This window comes from Orycteropus afer, unplaced genomic scaffold, assembly GCF_000298275.1.
Source record: "Orycteropus afer afer isolate SDZICR_OR568_19922 unplaced genomic scaffold, OryAfe1.0 scaffold00378, whole genome shotgun sequence".
NCBI classification, from domain to species: domain Eukaryota; kingdom Metazoa; phylum Chordata; class Mammalia; order Tubulidentata; family Orycteropodidae; genus Orycteropus; species Orycteropus afer.
The window spans coordinates 1,157,559-1,168,531 of NW_006921965.1; the positions used below are offsets into that span (position 1 = coordinate 1,157,559).

A 10,973-nucleotide genomic window follows, 5' to 3' on the forward strand; every position below is an offset into this window, starting at 1 on the left:
CAGTGGTTCAAAATTCTGAGATAAGTGAGTTGTGGCCAGTTAGTTTCAATACCACATGAAGGCTACTGGAATGGACTTGGTGAGCAGCAAGCAATCACTGAAGGGTTTAAACAAGGAGTGTTTGTGGTGCATGAGTAAACCTTATCTTTTACCTGTAAAGTAATGAAATTTGTATACTAGATTATTGTGGAATTGAAAGATAAAGATAAAATTCGTTGTATTATGTCCAAAGTGCATCTGTCTATAAAAATATTAATAGTTGCTTCTTTTTCAATTTAGTCAGGTGCCTGTGGATCAAAGCTGGATCCTTGATGGTTTTCCAATGACCTTAAACCAAGCAAAGCTGCTTGAAGAAGCTCTCACAGGATGTAACAGAGAACAAATAGAATTGGAGGCCAAGAGAACACAAATATCCACGTTGGCTATTGATCCTTCAGCTTCCAAAGAAGTACCTGTCCCCCCTTCTGCACTTGATTTTGCCATGTTGTTAGATATTTCAGATATTTCATCACTGAATCGCATAAATGACATCATGGGTAAGTTGGACACTTTTTTTTTTTGACACTTTGAGATAAAATTGAGAACTCTTTGTTTTATTTGGTCATTGACTGAGTCAGTAAATATTCACATTTACAATTTTAAGTCAGCAACAAAGAATGCCTTTTCACCTTTCAAAGAATTATCTAGCTGAACAGAGTTCTATCCTGTTTTCTCATTTTGTTTGGTCATTGTTATTGTTTTGTTGTTGTGGAGATTGTACACAACAAAACATACACGAATTCAGCAGTTTCTACATATATAATTCAGTGACACTGATTGCATTTTTCAAATTGTACATTTTTTATCACCCACCATTTCTGAGTTGTTCCTTCACCATTAACGTAAAATCACTGCTCTGAAGGTTCCTATCTAATCTTTTGAGTTACTGTTGTCAATTTGATCCCCTACAGATAGATCTTGAAAGAGCACAATGCTCAAGACAGACTTTCTTTATTAGTTAAGCTAAACTATTGCTTGGTTTTAAGAAGACTTCAAGGGATATTTTTGATTCATGGTTTAAAGATTATCTTAGGACAATAACTTCAAGGCTTCATCCAGCCTCCAAGGCTCCATCTGTCCCATTTTGATTGTCAGTGTTCAGCACTGCAGGCTAAGCCTGGGCTGGCAGAGAATTCTACACCAACAGCACACATCTCTCTGAACATAGCTCATCAGCTTCACAGCTCGCTTGGCACAGGCTTGAATGCATGGAGGAGGTCTTTGAAGCTTTCTAGTTCATCTTGGTGGGTCACCCTAGTGAAGTTTATGAACTATATCTGTGCTGCAGGCAAAGATCTGGGCACACTCATCCATTGATTTTACTACATTTTGAGTTATCTCTGAAGAGCCCTGGTGGCACAGCTGGTAAACCTTCTGCTGCTAACCAAAACATCAGTGGTTCAAACCCACCAGCCTCTCCACAGGGGAAAGACATGGCTGTCTGATCCTATAAAGATTATAGCCTTGGAAGCACTGAAGCAGTTCTACTCTATCCTATAGGGTTTTTGTGATTTGGAATTGACTCAACTGCAACAGATATTAACTCTGAGGGGCAGGTATCAGTAGCCTGACATTCTCACAAGGTAGGGTTTAATATTCTTGGGAAAACTCTTAAATTCATGGTTTATTTAACAACATTTCATCCTTAAAATGAAAGTGTTTATTTATTCTACAAATCAAATACCTGTGGTTGAAATCATGTACTGTTGACCTTAGGAAAGTTAGTTCATTATTCTAAGCCTTAGTTTCACAATCACTGTACTAGGTTGCCTCATTGTATTGTAATGGGGATTAACTGAAATATGTGTTAGCATAGAACCTGGTGCATAAAAATAAAGTGAATACATCAGGAACAATTATCAAAAACTTTGAAACGAACAAAACATTGCCTAACATCCTTTCAGTGGAAGGCACAGTATTGTCTGATGAACCCTTCATGGTTGTCTGATTCTACAGGAGTCCAAGCCTTTCATTGGCTTTGACTTAGCTTTTCTGCAACTCTGTGAACTGTAGGAAACTGATATTAATAGAGATGATTCTACTCCATAGAAATACAAACTACTTCTGTTCATTTGTGATAAAATTAAATTCCACCTTGGCTATTGTTTTTAAGTGCCTTCATGTCACTTCCAACTCATAGAGAGCCTATGTACAATAGAACAAAACTCTGCATGGTCCTGTGTCATCCTCACAATCATTGCTATGCTTGAACCTATCATTACAGTCACTGTATAAATTCATCTCATTAAGGGTCTTAGGAGCTCTGGTAGCATAGTGTCTAAGGCACTTGACTGCTAACCAGAAGGCTGGCGGTTCAAAGCCACCAGTCACTGCTCGGAAGGAAGGATGGGCAATCCTACTTCTGTAGTGATACTACCAAGGAGGGGTTGCTATGAGTCGGGGCTGACTTGACAGCACATAACAACAACAATAAGGGTTTTACCCTTTTTCTTTGACCCTCTACTTTACCAAGCATCACATTCTTCTCCAGGGATTGATCCCTTCTGACAACATGACCAAAGTATGTGAGATGAATTCTGGTCATTCTCACTTCTAAGGAGTATTCTGGCTGTACTTCTTCCAGGACAGATTGGTTCCTTCATCTGGCAATCATGGTATTTTCAGTATTTTTTGCTAATAACACATTTCAAGTGCATCAATTCTTCATCAATATTCCTTATTCATTGTCCAGCTTACACAGGCATATGAGCCTATTGAAAATACCATGGCTACGGTCAAGTGCACCTTAGTGTTTGTAGTGTCATCATTGCTCTTTAACACTTTAAAGAGGTTTTTTGCAGCAGTTTTGACCAGTGCCATACACCTTCTGATTTCTTGACTGCTGCTTCCATGGGCATTGAGTATGGTTCTAAGTAGAATGAAATCCTTGACAACTTCAGTCTTTCCTCCTTTTACTTTCCTCTTGCTTATTGGTCCATTGAGAGGATTTTTATTTTCTTTATGTCAAGATGTAATCCATACTGAAGGCTGTAGTCTTTTATCCTCATCAGTGAGTGCTTCAGGTCATCTTCACTTTCACCAAGCAAGGTTGTGTCATCTGCATATCACAAGTTGTTCATGAGTCTTCCTCCAATCCTGATGCCACGTTCTTCTCCATATAGTCCAGCTTCTCAGATTGTTTGCTCGGCATACAGATTGAATAAGTATGGTGAAAGGATACAACATGATGACACCTTTTCTTCTTTTAAATCATGCACTATTCCCTTGTTCTGTTTGAATGAGTACCTCTTAGTATATGTACTGCTTCCTCATGAGCACAATTAAGTGTTCTGGAATTCCACTTCTTCTCAATGTTATCCATAATTTGTTATGATCAACACAACTGAATGCATTTGCATAGTCAATAACATGCAGGTAAACATCTTTCTGGTATTCTTGGCCTTCACCCAAGATCCATATGACATCAGCAGTGATTTCCCTGGTTTCATGACCCCTTCAGAATCTGGCTTGAATTTCTGGCAGTTCCCTGTGAATATACTTCTACAACTATTTTTTAATTTTATTCAGCAGAATTTTACTTGCATGTGATATTAATAATATTGTTTGATAATTTCCACATTCTGTTGCAGCTCCTTTCTTTGGAATGGGCACAATTATGGATCTTGCCCAGTCAGTTAGCTGGGTAGCTGTCTTCCAAATTCCGTGGCATAAACAAGTGAGCACCTACAGCCCTGCATCCATTTGTTGAAATGTCTTACTGGTTATTCCGTCAATTTCTATAGCCTTGTTTTATGCCAGTTCTTTCATTGCAGCTTGGATTTCTTCTTTTGATACCATCGGTCCTTGATCATATGCTACCTCTTGAAATGGTTGAGCATCAACCAATTCTTTTTGGTACAGTATTCTGTATTTCTTCCATATTCTTTTGATGCTTCCTGTATCATTCAATATTTTGCTTATAGAATCCTTCAACATTACACCTCGAGGCTTGAATTTTTTTTTTCAGTTCTTTTAGCTTGAGAAATACCAAGTGTTTTCTTCTCTTTGGGTTTTCTAACTCCAGGTCTCCACACATTTCATTATCATACTTTACCTTGTCTTCTAGAGCTGCTCTTTGAAATCTTCTATTCAGCTCTTTTATTCCATAATTTCCTCTATTCACTTTAGCTACTCTACATTCAACAGCAAGTTTCAGAGTCTCTTCTAACATCCATTTTGGTTTTTACTTCCTTTCCTGTCTTTTTAGTGACCTTTTGCTTTCTTCATATATGGTGTTCTTGATTTCATCCCACAACTTGTCTGGCCTTTGGTCACTGGTGTTCAACACATCAAATCTATTTTTTACATGGTCTGTAAATTCAGGTGGGATACATTCAAAGTCATACTTGGCTCTTGTTTTAATTTTCTTCAGCTTCAACTTGAACTTGCAGATGAGCAATTGATGGCCTGTTCCACAGTCAGCTCCTGGCCTTGTTCTGATGATGGTATTCAGTTTCCTTATCACCTCTTTCCACAGATGTAGTCAATTTGATTCCTGTATATTCCATTTAGCATTTAGGAGCTCTGGTAGCATAGTGGCTAAAAGCACTTGACTGCTAACCAGAAGGCTGGCGGTTCAAACCCACCAGCCACTCCTCGGAAGGAAGGTTGGGCAATCCTACTTCTGTAGTGATACTGCCTCGGAAACCCAAGGAGGGGTCGCTATGAGTCGGGGCCGACTCGACGGCACATAACAACAACAACAACAACAACAATGTGTATAGTCACCATTTATGTTGTTGAAAAAGTCATTTGCAATGAATAAGTCATTGGTCTTGCAATATTCTATCATATATCATTTCTTTCACCAAGGCTATGTTTTCCAACAGTGGATGCATCTTCTTGGTTTCCAACTTTTGCATTCCAATCATCAGTATTTATCAATAAATCTTGATTGCATGTTTGGTCAATTTCAGACTGCAGAAGGTGTTAAAAACAATCTTCAGTTTCTTCATCTTTGGCTTTAGTGTTTTGTGTTAATTTGAAAAATTGTAGTATTAAGTGGACTTCCTTGTAAGCCTACACATTTTATCCCATCACTGACAGCATTGTGTTTCAGGATAGATCTTGCAGTGTTCCTTTTCGACAATGAATGCAACACCATTCCTCTTCAGTTTGTTATTCCCAGCACAGTAGACCAGACCATTGTCTCATTCAAAACCACCAATATCATTTCATTTCAGCTCACTAAGTTTTAGGATATCAATCTTTACATGCTCCATTTTACTTTTGAGAAATTTTAACTTTCCTAGCTTCATGTCTCATGAATTCTGATTATTAATGCATATTTTCAGCTGTTTCTTTTAATTTTGTGTTGTGCCACATCAACAAATGAAGGTCCTGGAAGCTTTACTCCATCCACATCATTAAGGTTGACTCTACCTTGAGGAGGCAGTGCTTCCCCAGTCATATTTTGAAGGCTTTTCAACCTGAGGGGCTTATCTTCCAGCACTATGTCAGATAATGTTTCATTGCTATTCATAAAGCTTTCCAGTAATATATCAGACAGTGTTTCACTGCTATTCATAAGTATTCAGTGGCCAATTTTTTCAGAAATGATGGCTCATTCCTTCTGTCCAGTTTGTCTTAGTCTGGAAGCTCCACTGAAACTTGTCTACTGTGGATGACCCTGCTGGTATTTGAAATACTGGTGACATAGCTTCCAGCATCACAGGAATATGCAAGCCACCACAATACGACAAACTGACAGACAGGTGGTGGTTCCACCTTGTGTTGTTGTTGTTGTTATGTGCCATCGAGTTGGACCCGACTCATAGCGACCCCTCCTTGGGTTTCCGAGGCAGTATCACTACAGAAGTAGGATTGCCCAACCTTCCTTCCGAGGAGTGGTTGGTGGGTTTGAACCTCCAGCCTTCTGGTTAGCAGTCAAGTGCCTTAGGCACTACACTACCAGAGCTCCTGGTTCCACCTTGTAGATATGATATTTCCAAATATTATATTGCTTTATAAATAATAATCAATTTTTCATGTATTACCAGATTCACTTTAGCATTCTTTATTGCTTGTAAATGTGTCTATTATTCAGATTCTCATTTGAACTGGATGTAACATCTTACTGGCTCCCTCATTACTGAAGTGTTAAGCAATGTCTTTGACATGTGCTCATTTTATTTTTATTTGAGATTCATAATTTCCCCCTTAAAAAAGAAACTAACCTTTCACAAATGACAGCATTACTTTATTATTTCTGTTACTAACACTAATGCAATAATGCTAACAGCTAAAAGACACCTAAGTGATTATTTAGCCCTATCTTTTTACTTATAGGTGGGAATTTAAAGCATGAGTAGTTGACTTGGTAGAAATGACAGAACTGCTAGATATTACTTAACCCATTGAGCCCTGTTGTTTAAACTGAATTGTGTCTATCAAATCACAAAGGAAAGACTTTATCTCCATACAAGGGAGTAGAAGTCGTGCTGATATTGATGATGATTCTGCTTATTCGGCCAGTCTCCCATTCCTGTTATGGGTATAGTGGAGGATTGGCTAAGAATACGGTCAATCTGTGGCCATCTGGTTATAGAATAGGGCATTGATTGTCAAGACCAATCTAATTTGAAACTGGATATGACAAGTTAGTGTAAACCATGGGCAAGATGTTTCCTGAAATATGGTTGTTATAACCCTAAAAGGGAAGGTTGGGCAGTCTACTTCCATAGTGATACAACATCAGAAACCCAAGGAGGGGAATGTCACTATGAGTCGGATCCAACTCAATGGCAGTGAGTTTGGTTTTTTTGGTTTGAGACTACATATAAAGCATGTTGTAGCATGTTTTAAAAATGTAAGGAAATTAATTAGTAAGCATATTTTAGGAAAACCAACTCAATCCAGTTTGAGTTCTCTCAATTCTCTATAAAAATGGCATGATGAATGATTCTGGAAAATGCGATAAAGCTGATCTTTGCAGCTAAATAAGGGGACCTGGTGGTACAAATGCTAAGTCCTCATCCGCTAATCAAAAGGTTGGTCTGAATCCACCCAGCAACTCCTCAGGAGAAAGACCTGGCCATCTGCTTCCATTAAAATTACAGCCAAGAAAACCCCATGGAACAGTTCTACTCTATAATACATAGGGTTACTATGGGTTGAAACTGACTTGGCGACACCCAACAATAACAAAGATCTAAGCAGTTTAATTTCTTCATTCTAGACCCTTGATAATTCTAGAGTGAGCTTAAAAAATATCCTTTCTCTACTACTCCAGGGAGAATTTATCTTTTGTCCTGTTTTCACACACATATACCTAAATAATTGTATTCATCTCCCTTCAGAAATGGGCCTTAAAGCACAATGTGATTTTTTTTTCCTTGTTGTCATATATTTATGATACGATTGTACATTTCCTGGTTTGAGGTCCATTGAATCAAATACTGGATTAGGGCAATCTGAGCCTTAGAAAGTAGAAGTAGTATGAGGTCATTAATTTTATAGTTCTTACTTTTGTTTAAAACTGAGTACTCTAAATTTTAAAGATGTCCACAACTTTGAAAATCGAGCTACCACTTTCATATTCAAGGATTTTAACTTAAGAAAAGGTCTCTTTCATGTCTTACTTTTTTTTTTTCTTAGGATATAAGATTACAATGGCCCTTGAAAGGTCATTTGCCAATTTACTCTCCTCATCTTAAGCAAGACTCTACTTATTTTGGGTAGATGAAGCTATCCTTCTGAAATATCTGGTTCATCCATGTATTCCTATATTTGGCCATGCTTGCTAAGTGTCAGACACTATACTAGGCACTAATGCAGAGTGATATAGAAGAAATGAACACTGTCTTCAAAGAAATTGCAAATAAGGAAACAAATAATTACAGTATAGAGTTGCGCTGTTCAATATAGTAGCCATGAGTTGCATACAGGTATAGAAATTAAAATTAAATAAATTAAAAATTTAGTTCCTCAGTCACACTGGCTGCATTTCATGAGACAAGTGGCTATCCTAGTGTGTAGAATATACCCTAGATACAGAACGCTTGCATCATAGCAGAAAGTTCTGCTGGACAGCATTGGAACAGAATGATAGCACCACTGCTAAATATTTTCTTAGCATATATACTATGCTGGACACTGATAATACAAAAATGAAGAGCAAGTGCCCATCCTGAAGTAATTACAGTATAGTGTGAAGATAAGCAGAAGTAAGCTGATGATTATAATACAGTCTGTTATGTGCTATAATAGGTATGCTCAGCACAAGAAGAGGTCAGCCGGGTTGAGAAAGGCAGGATGAGAGAAAGAAAAACCTTTTCATGGTTTGGAACTTGTGGTAGTTAAGATTGTTTGTCAACTTGGCTGGGCTGTGGTTTTGAATGATTTGGCAGCTGGATGAATCTACTCCCCATGATAAGGTTGTAATCAACTCCATTGTGGAATCTGCTGTAAGACGTTAATCAGTGGAAAGGAAGTTGCCTTCAGGATGTGGGCTGCTTGCAGTATGTATGGAGAAAGGTTTCTAGCTTTTTGGCACATTCTGGGTCCTGAACTTGGCAAGTCTTCTCCAGTTCCTGAACTTGAACTCCAATTCCTGCTGAGTTGCCTGCTGATCTTGGGATTGTACCATTTTACCACCCAACTTTGGGCTTGTCAACCTCAGCAGCCAGCAGCTGCCTGAGTTAGGAGACACCTCTAGCTGCAGCCTGTAACAAGAGCAGATCTAAAGCTCAAGGTCGAGGAGCCTTCACCCAGCCCTTAGAGCTGTCACTCCGAATTTGGACTTCTAGCCTCCTAAATTGTAAAAGAATAAATTCCTTTTTGTTAAAGTCATCCACTTGTGGTGTGTTTGTTATATCAGCACTAGAGAACTAAGACAGGAGGTGAATCCAAATGGCACATCTGGAGAACACAAAATGCTTCAGTAGGGCTCAGGGAATCAAGGTATGGAGGAGTGGTAGAAATGAACCTGGAGAGTATGCAGGCCCAGCTGCTTCACCATGCTAAGATTTCAGACTTTATTGGAGTTCTACAGCCAGGCCAAGTTATGGGAGCCTAGCAACTGTGTGTGCGGTGGGGGATGGGGGGGCAGCATCTACCCTGCCATACCAGGGACCCATGAAGAGCCCTAGATAGCAATGTGGCAGAGAACCACATTGCATCCATGCAAGGCTGGTTGCAAAGATGAACATCAGTCCAGCAGAGAGGAATGGTCTAGACTAAAGCCTAAAGGCAAGAGACAAGAGTAACCTACAGGGAGGGAAAACTGTCCAATGTGGGGGTAAAAGACTGTCCGGATGGAAGAGGAAGTGGCTGCCACTGCTTTTTATTCAATGCACTGGGGCATCACTAGCCTGAGAGGGAGCAGAAATGGTCATAACGGTGAGATTCAGAGAGCTCGGGCTCTGGAGGCTTCCCTTGTGAGAGGATTCCTGGGCTAAGCATGTTTGTTTTGGGATCTGAGTGCTGGCTATTTTAGTTTGTGGATTCAAAGAACTGCACCTGCATACTTTTTGGCAGGTAAAATTCAATAAAAAGTTTTAAAATTGAAAAGAATTGTAGAGTCTGGAGTCAAGAGTGGAATCAAATCCCTTCTCTATCATTTATGAGTTGTGTGATCTGGACAAAGTTATAGAATCTCAATTCTACTTTGCATGTTTTGTTGTGAGCATAAAACAACATAGTATGTATAAAAACTCTTAAGAATTGTGTGCTAAATTTTAGCTCTAAATGCTACAGAGAACCGAGTAAGGTAAGGATTGAAACGTGCCCATTGGCTTTGGAGTTTTGGTGAATGGAATGAAAGCTGTTTCAATGTAGTGATGGGGGAAGGATGCACTACAGTGGACTGAGGCATGAATGGGAGGTGAAGTAGTGAAGACTTAGTGGAGATAGTGTGTAAGAAACTTGGCTATGGAAGAAAGGAAAGAGCCATGGTGAGAGGATGTCTTAAAATTTCTTTCATTTTTATTTATTTACTTCTTTATTTTTAAGAAAGGGAGCATATATGGAGCTAAACATTCAGTTGATTTTTCAGCCAGGGAACTAGTGAGATTATAAGTCACAAGGTTATCTATTTTACTTTAAAGATACCTACCAGTACAAGTGGGAGCACTGGTAGCATAGTGCCTAAGGCACTTGACTGCTAACCAGAAGGCTGGTGGTTCAAACCCTCCAGCCACTCCTTGCAAGGAAGATAGGGCAATCTACTTCCATAGTGATACTGCCTCGGAAACCCAAGGATGGGTCGCTATGAGTCGGGTCCGACTCAAAGGCACATAACAACAACAACAACAACAACCAGTGCAAGTGTAATCTTAGAGAAAAGAGATAAATACATTCATCTAAGATGATCATTTTCCAGGCTGTTGCAGGTGCTGCAGAAGGACAAGGAGACAAAGAAATTGATTTTGTTGGGTAGGGAGAGAAATTGAAGTGTTCAACTATACAATTTACATTTGCTACAAAATAAAATGAAGTCAGGCAAATTTAGAGAAAAGGTCAGAATTTAAGAACTGAATGATGTTGAAGAGATTCATTGGCTGTATGGGAGTGGTGGGAGGACAAGAATATGAGGTAAGTATAGATCATTAGGGTTTCAGAGATAGGCACTCTCAGGATGATCACAAAATCAGCATGTAACCATGGGAGTGAGTGCAGAAGTAGGGAGAAGAGGAATAGGCAGATGCCTGGGCAGGTTTTGGGGTGGGAGGAATGCTAGACCATGTGCTGAAGTCTTTGACCAATGTGAGATATGACCCTCAGGTAGTACATGATAGCATCTCCCAAGAAGAGCTTCCACAGTCTTCTTCAATCACCCATTCTAATGTCAATCATCCTTGGGTTTCATGAATAACATAAAAGTATTATTCTGTATTCTAAATTCATATCCTCTTGTTCTGTCATGAATGTAGATGGAGAACAACTGATTACTGAACCCTGTGAGAGTCCTTCATTTTCCAGAACACTATTAATCC

General features: G+C 39.1%; 1 protein-coding gene across 1 annotated transcript in view; it reads left to right on the forward strand.

The window, feature by feature from the left end:
* Positions 1–10,973, forward strand: part of SPEF2 (sperm flagellar 2) — a 369,265-nt gene that overhangs the window by 160,162 nt on the left and 198,130 nt on the right. The window contains exon 12 of the mRNA XM_042782582.1: positions 284–536. Within this exon, the coding sequence (XP_042638516.1) occupies positions 284–536 (253 nt within the window). The remainder of the gene's footprint in view (positions 1–283; positions 537–10,973) is intronic.